At 45.3% G+C, this 27,529-nt stretch overlaps 1 protein-coding gene across 1 annotated transcript in view; it reads right to left on the reverse strand.

Moving 5' to 3' along the window:
- Window positions 1-3,782: 3,782 nt before the first annotated feature.
- The window catches only part of HSD17B12 (hydroxysteroid 17-beta dehydrogenase 12), a 160,122-nt gene continuing 136,375 nt past the window's right edge, over window positions 3,783-27,529 (reverse strand). Inside the window, exons 9-11 of the mRNA XM_065404110.1 lie at window positions 12,888-12,953; window positions 4,477-4,626; window positions 3,783-4,235 (exon numbers count right to left, since the gene is read on the reverse strand). Coding sequence (XP_065260182.1) covers window positions 4,131-4,235; window positions 4,477-4,626; window positions 12,888-12,953 — 321 coding nt within the window. The 3' untranslated portion in view covers window positions 3,783-4,130. The remainder of the gene's footprint in view (window positions 4,236-4,476; window positions 4,627-12,887; window positions 12,954-27,529) is intronic.

A 27,529-nucleotide genomic window follows, 5' to 3' on the forward strand; every position in this document is an offset into this window, starting at 1 on the left:
GTGTAACTTCGACCTTGCTGCTCAGTGTTTTCAGTCCTTCTGCTCACATTACTCAGGCAAGGAGCCTGTATATGAGCTTCTCTTCTACTTCATTCTCCTCTTATTTCATTTCCCTTTTGTTGCCCAGTGTGATCACACTTTCCTCCTCCGAGTTTTCATTTAATATCGATTAAGTGGCAATTGACCATTATGAACCTACAATCCAGTGGTATTACTTTCATTTCTTTTTTTTTTTTTAAGTAAAATTTTGGAACAACTGTAACTTTCAATATGTGGAAAACTTAAAAGGGAAACATTTCATGAATCTTTTGTTCTATTTGGTCTCTGTACATTTATGTAATGCTCACTTGATTTTCAGAAGCACTGAGCACCCAACAAATCCCAAGAAGTCAAGGGGAGCTGCAGGTGCTCAGCACCTTTGAAAATGAGGACACGTAATGCTTTCAAAAAGTTTTACTAAAAAAAAAAAATCTTGCTGTTTTCAGGCACTGGGGCTTCATGGTGAATGAATTGTATCTGCTTAAAGGGAGATCCAGTTCCCCAATTTCTCGCTGGGACTGGGTAATGGACATGGAGTTTCCATGTTTGAAAAGGCAAGTTTGAGTAAACGCTAACCCAGCCTTGTAAAAGTTATGAGAACTTACACAAGATCTACCTGGCCATCCTTATAATGAAACCATTTTTCACTTGCCTGTATAAGAAGCAGCATTCGCTCCTGTCAGGGCAGAGAACAAGAAGTTTGCAAAGTTACCTCTAATGCTAAAAGTCTCAACTCAGAGAAAAGTGAGCCCATTTGGGTTCCTGACAATGAAAAAAAAGTTTAGAAAACTGTCTGACACATATGTACATAGTCATGAGTTTTGTAAGTGCTAACTACCTTTTGGTCCTAGACCATGCTAGGCATCACTATAAATGCTACTGCACTGATTGAGCTATTAATCAGCCTTCCAAGTACATTATTGGATTTCCTCTGCCTCTTTACTTCTGGTTACATTTTTGCCATCCACTTCTGTCTTCTGAAGACAGAACATGTCTGACCTGCTTGAGTATGTGTGTAACTGTCACCATCTAGTGGTATCAGTGCATTGCTACAGTTATTGAAGATTGTTTAGAACAAATGGTAGAAGCCTTTTAAGGCCAAAGTCACAGATTCTATCCTCCATGTTACAAATTTGCATCTTAGTAATTATGCTGTCCATATAGTTACTGATTTTTTTTTCTGTGCAGACTACGTTCTTAAACCTACCTACCGTGTGACTGACCTCACTTCTGTTCCACCATCTCACTCAGAAAAAAGGGAGTGCAAATAATGCAAGAACTGGAGTTACATAAGTTATAAAAATAATTCAGAACATTTGTAAAAAATTAAAATGAAAACATGTAGTGCAGAAAAGGAAAGTTGCCTTATTTTTATAGCACTTCACAAAATATTGTACATAGGAATCACTTCAATTACTGAAATGTAGCAGGTTTTTAAACTGCAAATACAAAGTTTAGGAGAGGACGTGGAGAAGGCTCCCATATTTAACTGAAAATAGAGAAGAGATTTTAGAGCATCAGAATGCAATTCCTGGGCTGCAATTTACGATGCTAGTAACGTGCTTAGTACTATACAATTCAAAAACTGAACACGCTGCTTGAACATAAGAGTTCTCTTCCAAGTTAGCACTCGCTATGCAGCAAGCTTCAGTCAAACTAGGAACACATGCAGGAAAGTGAATTATTTCCCTTTAGTGGTTTACTTTGATATAACAAAAAAACAACAACAACAAATGCCACTTTTAGTTGTCATTCTTGACAAGCAGGAAGCCACAGTAATGGAGTTCTCTTTGGGGTGTGGAAGGATCATTTCAAGTGTTGTGCTGCCCAGTATACAAGACACCAGTTATCATTTGAATGAAGCAGGATAAAACATTTAAAAAAGGAAACAAGAGTTAACCGTTCAGGAGAAATCTTTTATTTTAACTATTTCAGTTCTCTGTGTGCGCGTGTTAGAAAAAGAATATACACAGAATTGATTAGTCAAATAACCCCATGTCTTCTCCAAAGCAAGCCAAAAAACAGTGGCCTTATGCAATCTAATCCACCCACATTCAATCACCCCAACTCCAAAATAAAAGCTATGGGATAAGATCCTCATCTCATACTTGAGCAGCACCATTGCATCGGTATTCATGTATTTTCAATGTACAGAAATGTTAGCCCCTTCATGCTTCAGTACAACACATTTAACTTAAACAGAGCTTTAAATTATTCTCTCAAGGGCAATAAACAACTCCAGATCACAGAATTTCTAGCACCACTAAAAATGATGAAGCTATTGCCCATGTAAGTTACTTTTAAAATACAGTTTTAGTACATTTATGGCTGGTAAAGAGTTTGATGTCAATGGAGACCAAAATCTTTATCTACACAGCAAACAGACACAGGCAGGGGCAGTATAGACTTTACACACACACCCTGATCAATGTCCCCCCATGGTGAGATAAGGATAGTGCAGCCTCAATGGAGCATTCCGTCTGGGCTAAAACTTTCAACCTGACGATGCCAACCGGGATGGCTTTTATTTCACATATCCTATTAAAAATTATCCAATATTTTAGCAATCCAATCTTTTGTAATCCAGAAACCCACTCCCCTCCCAGAGTAGACTTTCACGGTGTAAAAGTCGCTTGTAAAAACACATTCATGGCTCAGCCTAGAAACAAACTTTTGAAGCACTTGATTCTGCAGTTTCTCTACATTTAAATGCATTTATTGTTTTTAATTTGCACATTCATTTATAGAAGTTGGTTTCAAAGATTCAGCTTCTTATATCAGCAGGTCCACAGAGGAGAACAGACTGGTGCATGTGCCAGAAAAAGTTTAACCAGCAGCTCTAACAAAGACAGCACTGAATTTCAAGATCTGCATTTCAAGTACTAATACAGTGTTTTACAGATCAACCAACAAGCAGCGTGTAACTGGTACCATTTATCTACATTGTGCTACAACTGTCTACAGATTACAGCAGGCATCAATCTTTTTAAAAGGTCATTACAAATCCAGAAGATAATATATTTTTGAAAAGTTAGCATTAATATTCAAGATGCAAGAATTTAAACAATTGCTGTTTTAGGATGTTAAAATATACATAGTAATCACTCCCATTGTATACTTTGGCTCACTTCCCTCCACTTCATAAAACAGATTACAGTATATCCTTTAAATTTACACATAAAACAATCAAATGTTGGTTCAAGAATCCATTTTAGTACACTAGATGAAAGCTATGAGTGGTCTTTTAGGATGTAAAACAAAAAATAACTAAAAATGGGTGGGCTTTCTCAGTTGAGTTAACTTGACACTAGCCTGGAAATGGTTTTATTGGAGACTCATACATAGCAGCCGGGCAGCTCTGCCCAGGGGAAGTTACACATACTTCTCCCTGGTGTCCCAATACACATACAGCTTGCTAAGTGAAACATGGGGAGACATCATGAGAAGACTAGCCATACAGCATCCTTGCAAGCGCTCTGAAGCTGAGCTGGGGAGTGGCTACATCAATGAACATTAGCTTGCCTTTTTTAATAACCATGTTTTCTCCCAGCAGTATACCTGAAAGACAAACTGCCACCATTCTTCCCTTCACCCAAACATGCACAACACAGAAAACAGGTGGTGGTTATATAACTGGCCTTTTCCAAAATGAAAAAATTAAAGTGATGGCCAATCAACTTCCATTTTTCTTTTTAACTAAGCACAGGCCATCTGACTTCAATAATGTAGTTTAAGACGCCCTAGCACTTTGTCTTGCTTTATTGTGGGTTTTTTCTTTTATCACCAAGCTACTTGCACTGAGATACAATTCCTTATTCATTGGTATAAATACATTACATAAAGCTAATGATTAAATCCAGTTAGTATCCCATAGTCACATATGACCAACAAATCAAGCATATTTTGAAATCAATATTGGAAAGTCGAGGCCAGAAAGAAATGTTATATCATAATCCCACCCCAAACTGGTGTTTGGTCCTATTAGAAAGTAAAAACTATAAGAGAATTTTAAATGTGATTAAGTCTATTTCGTGCTGAATTGTGGGTACTGAGCCACCATGTGTCAAAACATCTGATCAAGTTGCTGCAACTTAGTTTTCCTTCACTTTCTTTAAGTAGCGAGCCCGCACTTGCTTGTGTTTTTGCATTGTCAAGTTGATGACTGCTGAGGTGGGAAGAAGAGACAAGATCCAGCCCTAAGAAATTAAAAGAAAAAACTCCAACTGTTATCACCTGCACCAAACGAACTTAAAATTAATCTCTTCTACATTTTCAAATGTGACAAAATTAGGACTAAGTACGAAAGAACAAGTGTCAGTCTCAGGATTTTAAAAAACGTAACTAATGTAATTCTCTTTCCTCCACGGTCAGAGTACACGCAGAACATACTCAGGACCACACAAAATGAGTAACATCCCCTTTTTGAAGGTAACTTACAAGAATGGCATGGGGCAGACATCCGTTGGTCTGGGACTGCAGGCCTACTGTGCCAAGGGCAGCTCTTACGTATGTTTCAGGACTGGGCTTATCGAAGGTTGGTTTGCGGATTTTAGACATTTTTGTAGCCACAAAATATGGTAGAACACTCTGTAGGTAGGAAAAGAGATCACAGTAAGTGAAGTGTATTTTCAATAAAATTCCATGTACATCTACTGAACATGGCAAGAAGAAACCAAGCTCATATTGTACATCCTGGCTTGGGGTCTCTAGGTGTGCTCTCCAAATATAGAGCCTCTGTCTAGCTAGCACTTGCGTCAGCTAGCTGTCTCTGACCTTGGCTGGTCAGCATTTAAAAAGGACCCATGCTACAAAAGCCTGCCTCTATTTTCTTCTTTCCTATCCAAAGCTTCCTGTTCAATAAGTCCCTTGAGTTTATATGTCCCCCTATCAACACCTGGTTCCTTTGTTCTACTGCTGGTGTTTTTCCACTTTTCATATCACCAGCCTCCACAAACTAGGTAGGAGAAAACTGGTTCTCCAAGGCTCCAGCTAAACAGTTGTCCTCAAGATCCTTCCACCTGAATAGATAGCTATTCAGTTTTAATGACCCACCACTGTGCCTGGCCTGGGAGAGACATGCTTACAGCCTTGTCAGCAAGAGGTGGATTCCACATTTACACCGAGGCATTCCCTGACACTGCAATTTCTTAACATAAGAACCACCATACTGGGTCAGACCAAAGGTCCATCTAGCCCAGTGTGACGTTGTGCAGTCTATATGGTTTTATAAAAATATAAGTGAGTATAATGTAACTGGGATATGCTTCATGCAAAAGGTCTCTTGTAAGGTATCATTACAAAGCTCATAATCTACTGAGTGTGATCATCCTATTTGTAGAAATGTACCACTCTTGTATCTAAAACTAGAAATATAAAATGTAACTCTGAGGGCCTATTGTAATTATGTAAAGTGTGGGCCATTAATGATGGTTTGGAATCTTGATGACTCCCATTGTCTGCAGATGGCTGTTTACCTGTGAGTCTCCCTGTATGTGTGTGTGCTGGCAAGTGAGTAATGAAGTCTTGCAGTGACATGTGATCATGTCACCTGAACTGGAATCCATCTTTAACCTGGTGCTTTTCCAGTGAGGGGAGGGGTTGGAAACCCAGAGAGACAAAGGGTTCCCGCCTTATGCAAAAGATATATAAAGGGGTGGAAGAGAACAGAGGGAGAGGAGCCATCATGGAGAATCCCCTAGATAACACCTAAGCTGGAACAAAAGCTGTACCAGGGGAAAGAATTGTGCCCAGGCCTGGAAGGTGTCCAGTCTGAGAAAAACTTACTGAAGCATCTCTGAGGGTGAGATTATCTGTATTTAGTTTGATTAGGCATAGATTTGCGCATTTTATTTTATTTTGCTTGTGACTTATGTTGTTCTGTCTGTTACTACTTTGAACCACTTAAATCCTACTGTCTGTATTTAATAAAATCACTTTTTATTTAGTAATTTACTCAGAGTATGTATTAATACCTGGGGGAGCAAACAACTGTGCATATCTCTCTATCAGTGTTATAGAGGGCGAACAATTTATGAGTTTGCCCTGCATAAACTTTATGCAGGGTAAAACGGATTTATCTGGGTTTAGACCCCATTGGAAGTTGGGCATCTGAGTGCTAAAGACAAGCACACTCCTGTGAGCTGGTTTTCAGGTAAACTTGCAGCTTTGGGACTAGTAATTCAGACCCTGAGTCTTTGTTAGAGCAGACTGAAGTGTCTGGCTCAGCAAGACAGGGTGCTGGAATCCTGAGCTGGCAGGGAAAACAGAAGCAGGGGTAGTCTTTGCACATTGGGTGGCAGCTCCCAAGGGGGTTTCTGTGATCCAACCCGTCACACCCAGTATCCTGTCTTCCGACAGTGGCCAATGCCAGGTGCCCCAGAAGGAATGAACAGAACAGATAATCATCAAAAGATCCTTTCCCTGTCGCTCATTCCCAACCTCTGGCAAACAGAGACTAGGGACACCATCCCTGCCCATCCTGGCTAACAGCCACTGATGGACCTGTCCTCCATGAATTTATCTAGTTTTTTTGAACACTGTTATAGTCTTGACCTTCACAACATCCCCTAGCAAAGAGTTCCACAGGTTGACTGTGCGTTGTGTAAAGAAATACTTCCTTTTGTTTGTTTTAAACCTGCTGCCTATTAATTTCATTTGGTGACCCCTAGTTCTTGTGTTATGCGAATGAGTAAATAACACTTCCTTATTTACTTTCTCCACACCAGTCATGATTTTATAGACTTCTATCATATCCCCCCTTAGTCATCTCTTTTGCAAGGTGAATAGTCCCAGTCTTATTAATCTCTCCTTATACAGAAGCCGTTCCATACCCCTAATAATTTTTGTTGCCCTTTTCTGAACCTTTTCCAATTCCAATACATCTTTTTTGAGATGGGGCGACCACATCTGCATGCAGTATTCAAGATGTGGGTGTACCATGGATTTATATAGAGGCAATATGATATTTTCTGTCTTATTATCTATCTCTTTCCTAATGATAGTCAAAAAAGCTAACAGAATGTTGGGTGTCGCTGCACATTGAGTGGATGTTTTCAGGGAACTATTCACAATGACGCCAAGATTTCTTTCTTGAGTGGTAACAGCTAATTCAGACCCCATCATTTTATATATATAGTTGGGATTACGTTTTCCAATGTGCATTACTTTGCATTTATCAACACTGAATTTCATTTTCCATTTTGTTGCCCAGTCACCTAGTTTTGTAAGACCCTTTTGTAGGTCTTCGCAGTCTGCCTAGGACTTAACTATCTTGAGTAGTTTAGTATCATCTGCAAATTTTGCCACCTCTCTGTTTACCCCTTTTTCCAGATCATTTATGAATATGTCAACAAACTTTGTAGCATTATCAGAATAATAAATTGTAAAAACAGATTCCCCAAATAGTCCCAAGTGTGTTTTCAGGCAGTTTCTACATATATCTACTGAAGATGGCAAGAAGCAACAAAGTTCATAGAGTACATTAGGTGTCCTGTAGCTAGCAGTACTGGATTCTAAAAAGAGTATGAACTTTAAACTTAAAAAAAAAAAAAAAAAATCGGATCACCTTTTGGTGAAATCACAATCTATCATGTGTATAGTGTGTACACACACACACACACACACACACACACAAATAAATACAATCAGGATTCAAGAGAATTAATAATCCATAGACATATAACCTAGGGCTATGTTGTTGTTCGATTTCACAAGCTAAAGAGGATTGGTCCTGACCAGTACTTGGACAGAAGAACTGCTGGGAGAATCCAGGTGGTGCAGTAGTGGGGCTCATGATTCAGTAGGCAGAGCTGTTACCAAACCAATACCGCAGCGTGACATTAAGGAGTGCGGTGATGGGTAAGTCTCTTGCAGAGGATTTCAAATTAGTGTACTTTTGCTTGTTTATGGAACTTTGAGAATAGTGTCAGCTCCACTGTTCTGAGCTAATTTCCAATTCCATTCTGTCTCCCCAGATTTCCTTGTTGCTTTAGTTGCATAAGGAAGTCCATTTCCCATTCTAAAGTATTGCTAGTTGTTGTGTTCCATTCCACAAGGGGGTACATTTCTGCGTGGGCTGAAACATTCCCATGCGCACAAGACTTGACTGGGGAATTCAGGGAAAAGAATGGCTAATGCAGATTGGGATTTCCTCCTCTCCCCGCTTCCCCCCCAGGTGCATTTTTTATAAGTCATCATAACAAGACTCCCAGTGATCAGTTTATACTTTCAAGGCTCTTTGCAAATAAAAGGGTTAAAGATTTAGCCCACAATTTTCAAATGTGGATAAAGGCACTTTAATCAAAGTGGTAGGGTGTCCAGATGTCCCGATTTTATAGGGGCAGTCCTGATGTTTGGGGCTCTCTTATATAGGCACCTATTACCCCCCACCCCCGTCCCGATTTTTCACACTTGCTATCTGGTCACCCTAAAAAGTGATCTGATTTTCAGAAGTGTAAATGCCTTCAACTCCCATTATAGGTCAGCAGCATCTCTGTAAAACCACACCACCCATTCATGTGTCTAAATATGAATGTATGTGCCTAACTTTAGGCATCCAAGTTTGAACATTTTGCCTATACTTTTTACATTAAAAGGTTCTATTTTTCATTTGCTGCCTTTCAAAAGTCTGCTGGCACTTGACTGACTATCTGGCAATTCCAAATTCACCAATGAATAAATTCTCCAAAATCCCTTTTCAAGTCTCCAGGCTGTAAATCTTGCCAGCATCTCTCCAGTAAGTTTCATATGAAGTTTTGAGGACAAGCTATTTGAAGTAAAATATAGCAAGTGTTTCTTTTAAGACATACCCTTTTTTTTCTGAACACCTTTCTGCAAATTTGGGCAAAATACAGTTTCAATCTTAACTATCCACACCATTCTGAAACAAAAGAAATTTATGTACAAATTGCACTACTTAGATGCACAACTAGATGGTGCCGAAAGATAATTCATTGTCTGCACAGAGAAACTGAGCACCGAGTGGGAATAAGCTGTACCGCTGATAGTTTATATATAGCATTCTCTAGCCATTATTCTAAACACTTCACTGTAGTTAAAAGTTATAAGACCATGGAACAACATTTTATCCCCTGCATTCTATAGTGGAAAAAAATGCTTCAGAAACATTAACTCTACCATCTCTCACTAAGAATGCGATCTTTTGTTTGGGCTAATGCTCCTATATGTCCTAAAAGCTGTTAATTTTTCCTAGGGAATACAAAAGTGGTAAAACTATTCAGAGGTATGTTTTATTCAACTGGGATCAAGAGATTGAAAGGCTGTAAGCAAAGCAAGGTTTGCTATGGGTAAAACCGGGTGCTTGCATATAACACTACACTGTTCAGACCAGAAAAGTCTGTAGAGCAGCTGATCATATAAATCAGTGGGAAACCTACGAATAGAACTCAGAGTCCTGTGTCCCTGTCTTATGCACTAGCTTGTAAACCACACTCACTCCCTATATGAAGGAAGACAAATTGGATCATAATCTTTTTATACTGATGCTTCTTGAGAAACTGCTGCATTCAGAGCTTCTGGTACTACCACCCACCCGGGAGGTACAGGAAGGTACTTTCAGGGTTCTATGAAAAAGCCTCTTTAATGCTCACAATCCTCCCCCCCCCCAAAAAAAACCCCTACTTATACAGAGTAACAAAAAATCTCAGATATTCAAGGAAAATCCTTCAAACAAGACAAAAGTGTAAAAGAAAATCCAGTACTATACCACTGCCGGGATACTACAGTAGAGGGATTAGGAAGAAATGTAAATAGAGTTAAGATTTTTTCCTTCCTTATACTTTTAAAATATGTGTAAAAGTATTTGAAAAGAAGCAAAAATGCCCAACATTGACAGAAAGCTGTTCCCTGCCTATTGTTCTGAAGCAGAAAATAAGAATAGAATGAACAGAAGGAAGAACCACCCAATGACCCCTTCAGACTGACTATCCCATGGAGAATCATGTTTCTGCAGACAGAGCATGGGCACCCCCATTAATAGGAAACTCGCAAGTTAGTCTTGAGAGAAATCCTTAGATTCTTCCATATTCCTTTCATTCTTGGCAGCTACTTTCCACTATAGATTTTCATCCTATTCTCCATACACGCACAGGAATACTTGACCCTGAAGCTATGTAGTTGCTATTCTCCAACTGAAGATTGGAAGTGGCCTCTGGAACCAGAGAGGAGTTGGTTTCTGAACCTAAAAGTTTCTCTGCATTACAATACAACCACACTGATCGAACCTGGCTTCCAAAGAGAAGGCATTTTCACTCGGGCAGCATTGCTACAACTTGTACTGAGTTTCAGAAGTAGCATATTAACAAGCTGTTGTGTGTTTCTGCTTTTCAAACAAGTGTTTTCTATTGGTCTGGTATAAGCTGAGGACATGCCATTTTAAACAGCTACCTCAAGTGGAAATGCAAGTCTGGAATTCAAAGTCTATTCACCATTGAGAAAGTTGTAGTGATGAACCCCATACTTCAGATCTCAAGAGGCTGAAGTACTCCTAAGGGAATGAAGGAGACACGTTGGCTAAGCTTTAAAGATATGCCTCTAGGGTTCATTAGTGGTAGGCACAGGGGCTCAGACTGGGGCAGGGAAGAAAGAAGACCAATAACTTACTACAATTAGCTTAAGAAATTCTGATCACCAGCTATTAGACCCACACAACTCAGAATGGCTATTCATTTAAATTTTAGGGAGGAGATGGGGAGCTACCAACAATAGAGAGCCCACAGCCAGCATGCCAGAGAAGAAAAGCCAGGCTGACACTATTCATTATCTTGACACATTTGGGATATCAAAGTCTATAGGAAAACATGCTGGTAGCTAGGGGAAAACTTTGTTAGCAGGAAGAAAGGCAAACCTAACACAGAGAAACAGCTTTCAGTAAAGTTTAAGTTTGCCAAATACACAAGTTCTCAGCTTCTCTAAATCCAGTACTAGAAAATTTTAGAAGCTGCACTCCAGGGGGGCTCTCCAGTGTTTACAGTAAGTTTTCTTGACTGTGTAAAAGTGTCATGCTGACTGCATTTTCATTACCATGTCATCTATTCCTGCTCAGAGCAGGTCTGCGCAACAATACTTAAAACATTATCAGCCGCCAGTGCCTTGTCAACACTAAAGTTTCACCATTGGTACTCCTACTGAAATTGCAGCAGTGGTAGCAACAGTTGGGAATTTTAAGAAAAAGTTTAGTGTAGGTTTAAACAAGGAAGCCATTGTAAGGACATTGCATGCAATAGCTTATTGAATCAGTTGTCCTTTTCCTAGCACTGTCCGCACAATACTGTTGAGAAATAAGGACAAAAGGCATTTCAAGCAATACATTTTTATTATGCTCTAAAAAGAAAAATCCATGAAACAGACAAGATGTTCCTTGCCTAAGGACATGTGTACTCAACAAATTTTAGACATTTTTAACCAGTTAGTGAAAACCTAGTTTGTGTCCAGACACTTCATGGCTAGTACTCATTAACACTGGCAGCTCACAACTGTTCTCCTGTACCTTGTTTGAAAGATTTTTTTTAAAAAATATTTCTTTTTTTTTGCATCATGTAGCATTGCTTCCCTGACTGTGTAACCTGCCTGGTCAGTCCTCCTTTCCTCCCAGCTTTCTGTGGTAGGACATCCCAGAGTAGATTGCCTCATATGTTGCACCTGATACTCCACATGTATGTCCTCTGAGCATTAACTGCTGCTGAAGCACTAAGAAAGCCACCATGATTTTCTAACATCACATGATACAAAATATGGGCAGGCAAAATGGTAGCTATGGACGCAACTCAACCATGTTTGTAATGAGATCAGATGAGTGTTCCAAACTGTTTACAAAAATAACATCTGTACCTGTAGAGTAGATAGGGCCTTATGAAACTCTCACCAACCCTGGGATGATTTATGCTCTGGGGTAAAAACCATGAAAAAAAATCATTGGTTGTGACACCCAAAAACAGGCAAAACTTGGTGTCATGTGTGTATTGCTTTGAGTTTTTGAGTTCAAACAATTCTGAAACTCAAAGCAAAGAGGTGTGAGATACAAAACTACAGAAAGGTTTGCACAAGGTCCTGCAAACAAAGCCAGCTAGTGTCACATAGCTTGATTCAGTGCTCTTAAGCCCTGGTTTTCTTAATTTGTACCCAGATGGTTTACTGGTCTACTGTAAACACAGCTAAGCTACTGCAGGTAAACTAGAGGGCAAAGATAAAAACCTATTAAATGAGGTAAAACCAATATCAAGTTGTGAAGTTATACAACTGGAATCTGATATTCAAAATGAACCTATTTCCCCGATGCAAAGCTGTTCTTCCTGCTACGGTTCCCCATAGTGTAAGCAACTGCAAGTGCAGAGATCTTACTGTTACAAACTTTATTAGAGTTGCCAGCATCATTCCTAATTAGTGATAAACTAAAGGATATTTAGGTTCTGTGTTCTAGTCCTTAGTGTGGTTAGCTATTGGATTTCTGGTGCATAATGTCATGACAAACATACCAGGAGATTAAGGAATGTTGTAACTAGTCTAGTACGTAACTACAATCAGTTTTATGGAATATATTGTAGCTAAAATCGTAACAGGTGCGGTCAATTACATTGATCTTCTAATATTGAATGATTTGTAACACTCATCTTTGGTTTTTGTTTTTAAGTCATTTATACTTAATTTCATCAGGAAGAGTTCAGAAACAACTGCTACTGGGACAAACAAAAAAGGAAACTGTATCTTTAATGGTTTATCATCGTCACATTTTTGAGTGAATGGGATGATTTCCTTTTGTTGCCAAGACAGCAACTGTTACTGTGGTAACCACACAATAACAGGGATACTTAAATGAAACAAACTCCACTCACCTGTACAATGATGCCCTTGCTCTTGTACTCTGCATGGAGGCCTCGAGAGAAGAAATCCACAAAAGCCTACAGAGAAGGGGAGGACAAATAGTATATATCAAAGTGGAAACTAATATGTATGTAGTTTGTCAATATTTCTCAGGATTTTCTAGAGGACTATTTACACATCTTACGCTTTTAAAAAAAGACAAACTGGTTTTCAAATAAAGTTTGTAGATTACAGCAAAACTGTAGATTCATAGTGCGTTATACAAGTGAGATGCAAGTTCAGAGCAAAGATGTCCCCAATACAAAAGAAAAGATCCAAACCCCTTGGAACTACTGGAGGTTCAAATCTGGTTGCATATTTAATTTTTGGGGCTTAGGCCCCTCTCTAGTCCAAAGGGAAAAGGGACTGGAGCTGGTATATAACAAAGTCCAGTAAAATGGCTTCTCGCTAAATGCCTGATTTACTTAGCCTCTTATAGAAAGGTAGTTATCTTCCACTTTACTTCTCCATTTAAAAAAACTGGCAACAATTAAAATTGTTTCTTTCTTTGCAAAACTGAAGTGTTTAGATATTTGAATTTTTTCCAGTTCTGCTTTCACAGAAATGCCACCATATTTTACACTAGTATGTCCACTACAAGAGTGGCATTTGCTGGCTTTGAAGGAAACCACTGATCATTCTCCCTCAGTTGGAGGTTTACAAGTACAACATCCTATGGAAGAAAAGGTGATAAAGGAAGGAAATTGGTAAGGATTATCAAGACACCATCTCACAGCTTAATACAGCAAACAGATCCTGCTGTTTCCCCCTCCTTCCATACTCACTCCCAAATGATGAGCACACCACTTGCAATTTAACACACTGTCAGTGCTGTAATAACCCAAGGCTACTCACCAACTCCAACATTTTTTAGGACCATAAGGTTTCCAAACCATATTTCTCCTTCGTTTCTTTTTCACCCAGGTAAGACACAAAAGGTGTCAGATGCAAGTATCATGACTTACAAGAACAAGGCTGTATAGATCAATGAAGGAACTAATGCATTTTATTCATATTATAAAGTTAAATACAATTATTTACCATTTACTTTAACTTCAATTATTCAAGAAAAAAATCAGCTCTAGAGAAAAAAGATAAACTAGAGATAGCAGCAGCTGCTTCAGAGCTGCGTCAACAGAGACACAGCCAAGAAAAAATATTACGTCTGTTTTGCTATTTTCTTTCATTGATCATGTCAACATCACTAGTACATTAGTAAAAATCCTACTTATACCCAGTGCTTTGTTAAATTCATAGTATCCATACTCATTTCTATTAAGTGGTCATCTCACTGAACTGCTCAGCCCGTACACAAAGCAAAGAGGGTATACTCCCACACAATACAATATTATCTCTATAGATACCTACCTGAGCATATGACAGCGCTGAAACCCCCCCAGATTTTACTGCATGACAGATGGGTCCATGTATTTTACATCTTCAAGTCACATGTACAAAATTAGGTTAGCGTTTAGAAGAAAAGCTTACCAGGCCATCTAGACCACACCCAAGTCAGTTACTAAAATATCTATAATTTAAACAAGTTAGATATGCAGTTGTAAACAGCTGCCATGTACCATGCATGGGCCCGGTGGTACTTGCATATGCAAATAGCTTGTTGGGCATTTCCATGTTCCACTGCCAGATTTGCATATGTGGTGACTGCACACCACAAGAGACATGCAATCATGCATCTACTCTATTTAAAATAAATAAAATCAGGCCTATACATTATTCCTATGTAAGTTGGCTAACCCTGGTATTCTCTTAATTAACAAAGTGATTCCCTTTCCTCACTTCAGGTAGAGAATTTCAGATCTTACATGTCTGGTAGTCCCACAATCAAACACTGACTTTAAAATATAAGGTGCAAAAAGGAACTGCCAGCAATTTTTATTGAAAGTTATTTTGCAACCAAAAATAGCATGTTCATTTTACATAGGTTAAACAAGCAGGAATTTAGCCACTTCTACTGTGCAAATGAATTAAATATGTATTTCTAAATCATTCAAGACGACAGACATTTGTACAAGATTTTACTTTTGTTGGCACTCAGAGAGCCTTAAAATAATTGAAAATAGTAACTTCAAGAATAGACAACATGCTTCAAATAAGCCTGAAGTGTAGAAACCATCACTCTCTCTCTTCCCTCTATCCCTGATTAATAATAATAATAATAAATAGTATAAGTAAACACAGTGCCTGCAACAGCAAAAGCAATCCACGGTGGTAGCTCTCTCACACTTCCATTCCCCCACCCAATCAACAGCAGTGAGAAGTGGCCTGGCACAACACTTCTACTTACTTCTCTCACATGCCAAAACACAGAAGGAAGGAGGAGGAGTTTTCCTTTAAGAATATGTCACTGCATTTGTACATGTTGACATCTCCACAGGTAAGCTGAGCGAGTCAAACACTCTCCCTCAGCTTCTATCTAGTTAGCTAAGGACACCAACGTAGCCCTAAAGGGTGCCGCAGATGAAACTAACATATGTTGAGGGGGAGAGAATCTCAGAGTTGCAGATGGGGCCCTTCTACAGATTATAGACCTCAGGAGAGTAATTTGCAAATTTGCTAATCTCAGCCACTGTGGTAGAAGAAAAGCAATTCTTCCAAACATAACAGCAAAGAATGGAACAATTACTTTGTAGTTGTGTTTCTTGGATGAAATCGTCCATCTCTTTCCTGTGTCTCAGTTTCCTAGCATATGACAAATGGAAAAATCCCAAACTCTTTAAGATTTTTTAATTCTTTCATGTGGCAGCAGAGGATGAGAACCTGAGCCATCTGCCTCACACAAGAAGCCACATGCCACCTCTGAATTTAATCAGTGCCATTGGAGAGTTCTAGACAGCTCACTCATTCTACAAACTGAAGCTACCAGGAAATTGACCTTCTACATAAGATGCTTAGCTCACAGGAAGTGATTCTTTTAAAAGGAGCTTTCATCAACTAGAACTCTCATCCAGGCACTCATTATCTTACATCTTAATTACCGCAACATTCTTTCCTCTAGTCCTGACAAATGCAAATTAGTCCATTCAGAATGCTGCTGCAAAATTCATCTTCCTAGACCTTCAGTTTGACCATGTCACTCCTCTCCTTAAACTCCACTGGCTCCCCCTTCTTTATTACGTCAGACATAAGCTGCTTGTCTCCACTTTCAAGGCTCTTTACAGTCAATCTGAACCCTAACCATCATCTTTCATTCACTATTGAGATGTCAACTCCCACCTCTGATCTGTCCATAATACCAGCCTCCATTGCCCACTTGTTAAATTTTCAAACACATCTTTGTGCTTTCTCCCACGCTGCCTTATGCTTGGGAGGAGATTTCCCTAAACATCTGCATAGCTACCTTGTTATCCTTCTTCAAAAAATTCCTTTAAAAAAAAAACCTCTCCTTTGTCAAAATTTCACAGTTCTTAGGCTGCTGGTGTGCTGAGATCACTGCCCATCATGCTTATCAATATTGTCTAATTGTTTCTTTGTACTCCCTGTCTATCTGTATCCATTACCTCTTATACTTAGCTTGCAAGGTTTTAGGGGCAGGGACTGTCTTTTTATTGTGTATTTGTTCTGCCCCTAGCATAATGGGGTCCTGGTCCATGTCTAAGGCTTCTAGATGCTACAGGACCACACTAATATCCTATGACACACAAGGCTATTAAATGTGGATTCTTTCAAAAGCATCAAACCTGGCATGAATTTGACAAGGGGCTGCAGGGACCCTGATCCACCTTTAGATAGATCATTATAGACCACAATACAGCAGCTATCACATGGAGTTAACTCTGAAACTAACTTGAAGGCTAAGGTAATCAAACAGATTTTATGCAGTGCCTGTAAAAAGGGCCACATGAACCTGTTTTGCACCACATAGCACTTCTTTTCTTACCTACAGTTTTGATTCCTACTGGTAGGTGGTTCTGAGATGCCAGGATAAGTGCCATCAGGTTGGACATGCCTTATCTACCCCATTTATATCCTTATACACAGATCTCTACCCCTTCAAGGGCCTGGCTGTCAGGGAGAGGGCTCTCGGTTTGGGATGGAACTAGATGTTCTAGAATTGAGTGTACAGCTGAGGACAGGCTCTCCGAAAAAAGAGAAAAGCTTTAGCCATATGCAACTTAGTTGGGAGCCATTCCTTTCTGGGCCACTAGGGGCTATTAGGATCAAACTCATCTCTCCTGAACATTGCCAGGACTTGTTACCAGGTGCACAGAGGCGTTCTTCCCCAGTAGAGAAAACAAAGTTACTTACCTGTAACTGGAGGTTCTTTGAGATGTGTGGCCCTATCTGTATTCCACTGAGGTTATGATTCTATGATTCTATGTGCATGCACCATGCGTCCAGAGACGTAACTTTTGAAAGTAGTACTGTTCAGCAGTCAGTGCATCCATCCTGCACAACTCTGTGGTTTTGCCTGAGGCAATAAAGAGTGCGATGGGCCGCCACTATCTCCAGTTCCTTCTCTACTGCAGATATGTTGTATCCGCAGCGGAGGGGAAGGAGAGTGGTTCTGGAATACAGATAGGGACCACACATTTCGAAGAACCTCCAGTTACAGGTAAGTAACTTTGCTTTCTTCTTTGAGTGATAGTCACTATTGTCTTTCACTGAGAGTGAGTAACAAGTACCACCTAATGTGGGAGTATGGTACACAGAGACTGTGGAAATGAAGCGTCCATTGCAGAATCATGAACTAACAGTGGTTCTCAAACTTTTGTATTGGCGACCCCTTTAGCACAGCAAAGCTCTGAGTGCGACCCCCTTCTAAATTAAAAACACGTTTAAAAAAATATTTAACACTATTATAAATGCTGGAGGCAAAGCGGGGTTTGCTGGGTGGAAGCTGTTAGCTCGCAACTCCCCATGTAATAACCTCATGACCCCCAGTTTGAGAACCCCTGCACTAGAGCACAGTGTGTGGAAAAGATGTGTACCAAACTCCACATGTCTACGAGGGGGACATAGTGAAGTGTGGCTGTGGTTGATGCCTGTGCTCTCGTGGAGTGGGCCCAAATCCCTTTGGGTAGGGATTGTCCCAATAATCGATAGTAGCACGTAATGCACCCTGAGACCCACTTGGAAATTCTCTGGATGGAAATGGCTTGACCCTTGATTCTCTCTGCTATGGCAACAAAAAGCCTTGGAGATTTCCAGAATAGCTTTGTCCGCTCAAGATAAAAAGCCCAGGCCTGCGAACACCTAACGAGTGAAGTCTCCTTTCATCATTAGAGGCGTGAGGTTTGGACAAGAAGGTAAGTAAGTGTATGGATTGGCTCAGGTGGAATTGGAAAACCACCTTGGGTAGGAACTTGGGGTGAAGACGTAAAAAGAGACCTTGTCTTTATGGAAAGTGGTGAAAGGGGGGTTGGCCATTATAACTCCCAGTTCACCAACCCTCCTAGCTGATGTAATGGCGATGAGGAAAGCGACTTTCATGGAAAGGAGGGACAGTGAACAGGAGGCCATAGGTTCAGAGGGAGTGGTTGTCAGCGAGATGAGGACTAGGTTAAAGTCTGATTGGTGGGCGATAGACTGAATGGGAGGGTTTTTCCGCAGAAGGCCCTTCCAGAACCATACAGTTAAGGGGTGGGTAAATATCGAACGGCAGTCTACTGGTGGATAAAAGACTCTATTAGCAGCTGCATGCACCTTAATGGAACTGAGGTCAAGTCCCAAGATCTTCAGATAAAGAAAATATTCCAAGAGTAGTGGGATGCCCATAGCTTCAGGGATAAGGCCCTGCTGTGTAGCCCAAGAAGTGAAATGTGTTCATTTGGTGCAATACGAACATCTTGTGGAGTCCTTTTTTGCAGCTTGAAAGGACCTCTCACTGCTAGAAAGCACTCCTGTGCTAGTGGAGGTGTCCATCCAAAAACCAAGCCGTCAAAGTGTGTGTGGGTTGGGGTGTCTGAGTCTGCCGTTGTGTTGGGTTAGTAGCTCTGGGAACGTCTGAAGCATGAGTGGAGGGTGCTTCGACAGGCAGAGAAGAAGTGGGAGCCAGAATTGGCGAGGCCAGAAGGGGGCGATCAGGATGGTTGTTGCTTTCTCTCATCTGATCTTGTAAATTACTCGTGGTAGGAGGCGCAAGGGGAAAAGGTGTAGTTCGTGCGATCCAACCAACCAATGACTAGGGCCTCTCCCTGTGATTGAGCTCCAATTCCTCCCCTGGAACAATACGGGTGCATTTGGTGTTGGTGTGGGATGCGAAAAGATCCCTCACGGGGGTTCCTCACTGACCAAAGATGTCAGTGATCACAGAGTTGTACAACTCTTACTAGTGGCTGGTTGCAAAGTTTCTGATGAGAGCACTGGCAATCATGTTCTGGGTGTGCGATAGGTAGGCTGCTGTCAAAAGGATGTGATGTGTGATAGGGCTGACCTAGGAGAGAAGGCCTTAAAAGCCAGAGGCTAAGTGACCAAGGGGAGCTAGCGAATAGGGGACCGCAAACAGGGAAGTTTGAGAGGGGGAGAAGGAGATCCCCCTGCTGAATGAAGAAGGTGCGAGTACTAACTTTGGGGTGAGTGAGTTTGTTTGGCTGTTTGCGTTTCTCTCTCTTTCAGGTTATTTCAGTTACTGGGTCAGTTGGGATTGTGTGTCTGGGGACTGAGAGTCTTTGTTCCCTGGCTCATCCTTGATCAGCCTCAATCAGCCTTGTGATCACCCTCCCCCTGTGTGATTAACGACGGGGCAGGGCTGACCTAGGAGAGAAGGCCTTAAAAGCAAGAGGCTAAGCGACCAAGGGGAGCTAGCGAACAGAGGAGTTTGAAAGAGTTGTAATATAGTCGCTATGATTAGGAAGGGTTGCATCACCAGTGCCAACGCTGCTCCTGTCCCCTCCACCTGCGCCTGTATCCAAACAACCTAAAGGACAGTTACCTGTTCCGTAACTGGCGTTCTTTGAGATGTGTTGCTCAGGTGTATTCCACAGTAGGTGTGCGTGCTTGCCACATGCACCGGTGCTGGAAGTTTTTCCCTTAGCAGTACCTGTACTGGGGGAGCGCCACTGTGACCCCTAGAGTGGCGCCTCTATACCGCGCTATAAGGGGAGCTGCGCACTTCCCCCACCCTCGGTTCCTTCTTGCCGGACAACTCCGACAGAGGGGAAGGAGGGCGGGATATGGAATACACCTGAAAAACACATCTCAAAGAACGCCAGTTACAGAACAGGTAACTGTCCTTTATTCTTCGAGTGATTGCTCATGTGTATTCCACAGAAGGTGATTCCAAGGATGAAGTACCGCCCTGCCGAACCCGGCGTCATCCCTAAACTGGGAGACAATCGCGTAATGCGAAGTAAATGTGTGAACTGAGGCCCAAGTGGCCGCCCTACAAATGTCCTGGATAGGGACATGGGCTATGTAGGCAGCTGAGGAGGCCTGAGCCCTCGTTGAGTGCACCCTAATGATCGATGGCGGGGGGGACCCCGCCAGATCATAGCACGTGCGTATGCACGAAGTGATCCAGCGGGAAAGCCGTTGGGTGGAGATAGGCTGCCCTTTTTCCCGCTCGGCCAAGGCAATAAAGAGTTGCGAGGATTTCCGGAACGGCTTGGTCCGATCCAGATAAAAAGCCAGCGCCCTATGCACATCGAGCGTGTGGAGGCAGCGTTCCTCATTAGAAGAATGGGGCTTAGGACAGAACACAGGAAGAAAGATGCTCTGTTCCACATGGAAGGCGGAGACCACCTTCGGGAGGAACGCCGGGTGTGGACGGAGCTGGACTTTATCCCTGTGGAAGTCCGTGTAGGGGGGTTCCGAGGTTAAGGCCCTAAGTTCCGAGACGTCGGGCCACGTGATCGCTACAGGGAAGGCTACCTTCCAAGAGAGGTGAGACCAGGAACATGTGGCCAGGGGTTCAAAGGGGGGCCCTGTGAGTCAGGACAAGACCAGGTTGAGGTCCCATTGCGGCATGGGGGGTCTGGCGTACGGGAATGAACAGTCGAGGACCTTCAGGAAACGGGAGATCATCGAGTGGGAGAAGACCGAGTACCCTTGCACCGGCGGGTGGAAGGCCGATATGGCCGCCAGATCCATCCTGACTGAGGCAGGTGCCAGTCCCTGGGTCCTAAGGGATAAGAGGTAGTCCAGGATAAGCTGGAGAGGTGCAGCGGAGGGGGAGACTCCCCGCTCACTCGCCCACCTGGCGAACCTGGACCACTTTGCCACGTACGTCCGACGCGTGGACGGCTTCCTGCTTTCCAGGAGGACTCACCTTACCTGCTCCGAACACCTGTTTTCCTCCTCGTTTAGCCACGGAGCAGCCACGCTGTCAGGTGGAGCACGGCCAGATTGGGATGGAGGAGGCGACCCCCATCCTGGGAGAGGAGGTCCGGGCGGAGCGGCAGCGCCCTCGGGGGGGCCGCCAAGAGGCGTAGGAGGGGCCCGTACCAGTGTTGATGGGGCCACGCTGGGGCTATGAGAATGACTCTCGCCTTGTTCGCTTTCACCTTCTGAAGGACCTTGGCGATGAGAGGGAACCGGGGAAAGACATAGAGGAGCTGGCCCGACCACCGTAGGAGGAACGCATTGGAGATTGCGCCCTTTCCCACCCCTCCCCTCGAGCAGAACCGGGGGCAAAGCCGGTTCTGGCGGGTTGCAAACAGGTCGATCTGGGGAACTCCCCACTCTCGGAAAAGCCGGTGAGTGACCTCTGAGTGAAGCGACCACTCGTACTGGGGGGAGAAGACCCCGTTGAGGCGGCCCGCTTGTGTATTGCGGACGCCCGGGAGGTGGGCCACCCTTAGGGAGATATCGTGGGCTATACAGAACTTCCATAGGTTCAGGGCTTCCCGGCAGAGGGCTAGAGAGAGTCCCACCTTGCCTGTTGATGTAGTACATGGTGGCGGTGTTGTCCGTGAGGACCCTGACCACCCTGCCGCGGACGTGCGTGAGGAAAGTCACGCACGCCAACCGCACCACCCTGAACTCTGACATTTATGTGAAGGGACAAGTCCGGAGTCTACCACATTCCCCGGGTCTGCACGTTCCCTATGTGGGCTCCCCAGCCGAGGTCCGAAGCATTGGACACCAGGTCTATGGACGGGCTGGCATCCCGGAAGGGAACTCCTTGCAGCATATTGCTCGGGCAAGACCACCACTGAAGGGAACCCAGTATCGGGGACGGAACTGTGAGCACCTTGTCTAGGCCGTCCCGAGCTTGGGAGAATTGGGAGGCTAGCCAGATCTGGAGGGGCCTCATACGGAGTCTGGCATGGCGGACCACGTACGTACACGCCGCCATGTGCCCCAGAATTCGAAGGCACGCCCTCGCCATGGTCACCGGGAAAGCCGTGACTGAGGCAATGAGATCCCTTAGGGTCTCGAACCTGTCCAGGGGGAGAGAGGCTGTGGCCCTCGAGGAGTCCAGCAGGGCCCCAATGAACTCTATGCGCTGGACGGGAACTAATGTTGATTTGGTCTCGTTCATCACTAGGCCGAGACCGGTGCATGTCAATAGGAGCAGCTCCACGTGGGTCTTTACCGCGGAGCGGGACTCCCCCTTGAGGAGCCAGTCGTCCAGGTAAGGAAAGATCTGTACCCCCTCCCGCCTGAGGTAGGCTGCTACCACAGCCATACATTTCGTAAAAACCCTGGGTGCCGTGGATAGGCCAAACGGGAAGACCACAAACTGGTAGTGGTCCATCCCCACCAGAAAGTGGAGGAAGCGCCTGTGCCCCTCGAAAATATAGATATGAAAATACGCGTCCTGAAGGTCCAGGGCTGCGTACCAGTCCCCTGGGTCTAGGGAGGGGATAATAGAGGCCAGGGACACCATGCAGAACTTGGAACGGACTAGAAACCGGTTTAGGTCCAGCAGGTCGAGAATGGGCCATCATGGAGGGTGGGTGATTTGGTGGGGGTGAGGTGAACTGCAACATGTAGCCCTTGGAAATGGTACTGAGGACCCACTGAAACGATGCTATATGGGACCACGCCCTGTGGAAGGCAGACAATCGGTTGCAGAACACCAACTTTATTAAACGGGGGGGGGGGGTCTCCCTGGCAACAGGCCCGGTGCCCCCCTGCAAATAGTCAAAACCGCCTCTTTCCCTGCCTCTTGCCCTTGGAGGGCCCAGGCTGCAGGGCAGAGCGGGACTGCCGCTGAGACCGGCGTTTCTGGTCTCTGGGTCTTTTATACGAGGCTCGTATCTGCTCCTCGCAGGTTGAGCTGCCGGAAGCGATTTGGCCTTGTCCGGAGGGATGTAGAGGCCCAAGATCTGCAAGGTAGGGCGGGAATCTTTCATCCCATGCAGCCTGACGTCCATCTGGCCCGCAAAGAGTGCCTTCCCATCGAACAGAAGGTCCTGCATCAGGGATTGGGCCTCCGTTCACAGTCCCAACAACAGGAGCCACAACGCCCTGAGCATGGAAATCGCGGAAGCCATCAAGCGAGCCGCAGTGTCAGCTGCATCCGACACCGCTTGCAGGGCCGCTTTAGCAGCCGCCGCCCCCTCTTCCACCAGTGCCTTGAAGTCCTTCCTATCCCGATCCGGGAGGAGGGGCTCGAACTTAGGCAGAGACTCCCAAAGGTTGAAGTCATACCTGCTCAGTAAGGCCTGGTGGTTGGCTACCCTAAGCTGGAAACTCGCAGAGGAATAAAGCTTTCTCCCAAAGGAATCCAGCTGTCTGGCGTCCTTATTTTTGGGGGTGGGAGCGGGCTGGCCCTGTTGCTCCCTGTGGTTTACCGATTCCACCACGAGCGAGTTGGGTGCCAGCTTGGAATAGAGGTATTTGTGGTCCTTGGCCAGCAAAGTATTTCCTCTCTGCCTTTTTGGAGATAGGGGCCAAGGAGGCAGGGGTTTGCCACAGGGTGTTGGAGATGTTGGCAATACCCTGGTGCAGGGGCAGGGCCACGCGGCCCGGTGCCGAGGGAGACAGGACGTTGAAGAGGGAATCGGACGGACCCTCCATCTCCTCAGCCTGCAGCTGGAGGCTGGATGCCACACACTTTAGCAGGTCTTGGTGTGCCTTGAAGTCCTCCTGTGGGACTGAGGGCGGAGGCGCCATTATGGTGTCGTCCGGTGCCGGGGAGAGGGCCTGCATGGAGCCTCGGTCGGTGCCGGAGCATCGAGCCCCAGATCAGAGTCGGGGCACGGGTCCACCGACTCATGACCTGCCGACTTGTCCCGTAGGCGGCCGGACGAGGCCGATGTAGCCTGAGATGCTCCAGCAACCGAACGAGCCCCCGTCTGGGCTGGCATCAGTGGCCACGGTGCCCACTGGCACCACTGTCCTTGCCACGGGGCCCCTTGCCATTGACCCAGCTGAGAGCCCGATGGCACTATGTGTCCCGGCTGAGCCGCGTGGACCAAGGATGGGTGGCCGGGCGCCGAGGCTGTTGACGAATGCTCGGTGCCCCGGGAGCGGTAGGAACGGTGCCTATGACGTCGTCTCCCTCGGGACCCGGACCTCGACGTCGAGGAACGGTACCCACCCGAAGAACGACTTCGGTATCCGTGATGGCGACGCGCGGTCCGGCACCCTGGAGCCGAGGCACCCCGGGGGGAGTCTCGAGTACAGCGTGTAGCTGATTGGGAGCTGGAACGGGAACGACGACATCTATCCCGTCGAGAGCAGTTGCGGTACCCACGCCATGCGGGCGAGTGCTCCCGGTGCCTCTCTCGGTGCCTACGCTCACTGGCAGGCGGTGTCGAGGGTCCCCGCGACGCCCGTCCTGACGGCAACCCGGATGGTCTGGCCGGTGTCAAGGGTGGGCGGGAGCTGCAAGACGAGCGACCACTGCACGCCGAGTGGTGCGGGAAGTGGTCCTCGGAGTGGGGACTGCGGCTGACTGGAGAGGTCTTGTGGGCACCCAATGGAGGCTTGCCACGAGACCTGGGGCCCGTGCTCGGCTGCGTGCTTGGGACTGGCAGGTTCATAATGTCCTTCGCAGCCTGCAACACTCCGGCATCGACGGCATCCGTACCGGTGGGGATGCACGGGCCGACAGTGCCGGGCTGCTCCGCTCCACACGAGTCGGAGGCCTTGAGCCCGGGGGGGACTGAGGGCTGCCCAGCGTGGGACCAGCCTCCCGCTTTTCCTTGTCACGGCGCCGCTGCGAGGCCGGGCCCTTCCCTTGCTTTTTGGAAGGAGAGCGGCGCCGACTGGTCGAAGGGGCCTCACTCCGCACCGATGACGCGGTGGCCGGTGCCGAGTCCGAACGGCATACCGGCGTTGGGGCCAGCGCCGACTCCATCAGGAGAGCCCGAAGTCTAATGTCTCTCTCCTTCTTGGTTCTTGGCTTGAACGACCTGCAGATCTTGTAACAGTCGCTAATGTGAATCTCACCCAGACAGCAGAGACACTCAGTGTGCAGGTCACTCCTAGGCATAGAACGGCGACAGGAGTCACACGACTTGAAGCCTGGGGCACGGGACATGCCCCGAGCCCACTCTAACAACTGGAGAAACAATCCACAAACGATACCACTAAGGTCAAGAAGGGAAGGCTGCAGCAGAGCTGGAGCACAAAGTTCCGACTACCTTCACTGGCGGCAAGAAGGAACTGAGGGTGGGGGAAGTGCGCAGCTCCCCTTATAACGCGGTACAGAGGCGCCACTCTAGGGGTCACAGCGGCGCTCCCTCAGTACGGATCGCAGCGGCGCTCCCTCAGTACGGATACTGCTAAGGGAAAAACTTTCGACACTGGTGCACATGGCGAGCACGCACACCTACTGTGGAATACACATGAGCAATCACTTAAAGAAGAACCATGGATACCTTTACCCAGATCCTGGTGTGGATTTGCAGAGACTGTGGCCTGCATTTCCCACTCTCAGAAAGCCAGGCTCGGGAGGACCATCCAGTGCAAAAGGTGCCTGCTGGTGGAATCTCTCAGGAAGCAGGTGGGAGAGCTACAGGAGGTGGTGGCTAGGCTGAGGAGCATCCGTGCCCATGAGGAATTCCTCGAGAGTATTCACATGTAGCTGAGGAAACTATCCAGCTACAGAGGACTGCTGTCACACCACCGGGGGAGGAGAATATGGCTCTGTCACAGGGAGGACACTGGCTGCTGGTTACTTCTGGCAGCAGGCAGTGCTCCACCCCTACTCCCAACCCATCCACCATGGTGATGGAAAAGCGATATGCTGCCCTGGCAACGAGCGATGAGGAATCACCCCCAGAGGAGGAGAAGAAGCCATGTACCCCCAAGGTTGGGAGGATCACAGCCAACACTCCCAGGAGGAAATGTAGGGTAGTGGTGGTTGGTGACTCTTCTGAGGGGGACAGAGGCACCCATCTGTCACCCTGACATGGCATCCCGGGAGGTATGCTGCCTGCCAGGGGCCCGTATCAGAGACCTTACGGAAGGATTGTCAAGGATCATCCGGCCCTCTGACTACGACCTCATGCTACTCATCCATGTGGGCACTAATGATACTGCGAGTTATGACCCTCAGCAGATCAGAAGTGACTACAGGGCTCTGGAAGTAAGGGTGAAGGAGTTGGGAGCGCAGGTGGTGTTCTCTTCGATCCGTCCGGTCAAGGGTAGGGGCCCAGGCAGAGAGAGGCATCCTGGAGATGAATGCCTGGCTACGAAGATGGTGTCGCCAGGAAGGCTTCAGCTTCCTTGACCACGGGATGCTGTTCCAGGAAGGAGGGCTGCTAAGCAGAGATGGGGTCCATCTATCGAGGAAGGGGAAGAGCATATTTGGATACAGACTGGCTAACCTAGTGAGGAGGGCTTTAAACTAGGTTCAAAGGGGGCAGGTGACCAAAGCCCACAGGTAAGTCAAGAACATGGATACCTGAGAGAAGTTTTGGAATTTGGGGGGAGCATGGGCTGTTACAACAGGGATAAAGGAGAGACAAGACAGAACTGGCAGGGGAAATCAAATCAGTATCTTAGATGTCTGTATACTAATGCAAGAAGTATGGGAATAAACAGGAAGAACTCAAAATGCTAGTAAATAAATACAACTATGGCATACTTGGCATCACAGCGACCTGGTGGGATAATACACATGACTAGAATATTGGTATCGAAGGGTACAGCTTGCTCAGGAAGGACTAGCAGGGAAAAAAGGGGCGAGGTGTTGCCTTATATATTAAAAATGTATACACTTGGACTAAGATTGAGATGAAAATAGGAGACAGACTTGTTGAAAGTCTCTGGGTAAGAATAAAAGGGATAAAAAACAAGGGTGCTGTCATGGTAGGGGTCTACTACAGACCACCTAGCCAGGAAGAAGAGGTGGATGAGGCTTTTTTTAAACAGCTAACAAAATCATCCAAAGCACACGACTTGGTGGTGATGGGGGACTTCAACTACCCAGACATCTGTTGGGAAAATAACACAGCAGGGCACAGATTATCCAATAAGTTCTTGGAATGTATTGGAGACAATTTTTTATTTCAGAAGGTGGAGACGGCTACTGGGGAGAGGCTGTTCTAGATTTGATTTTGACAAATAGAGAGGAACTGTTTGAGAATTTGAAAGTGGAAGGCAGCTTGGATTAAAGTGATCATGAAATGATGAGTTCATGATTCTAAGGAATGGTAGGAGGGAGAACAGCAAAATAAAGACAATGGATTTCAAGAAGGCAGACAAGCAAACTCAGGGAGTTGGTAGGTAAGATCCCAGGGGAAGCAAGTCTAAG

The sequence above is a fragment of the Emys orbicularis genome, chromosome 4 (assembly GCF_028017835.1).
Source record: "Emys orbicularis isolate rEmyOrb1 chromosome 4, rEmyOrb1.hap1, whole genome shotgun sequence".
In the NCBI taxonomy this organism is placed as follows: Eukaryota; Metazoa; Chordata; order Testudines; family Emydidae; genus Emys; species Emys orbicularis.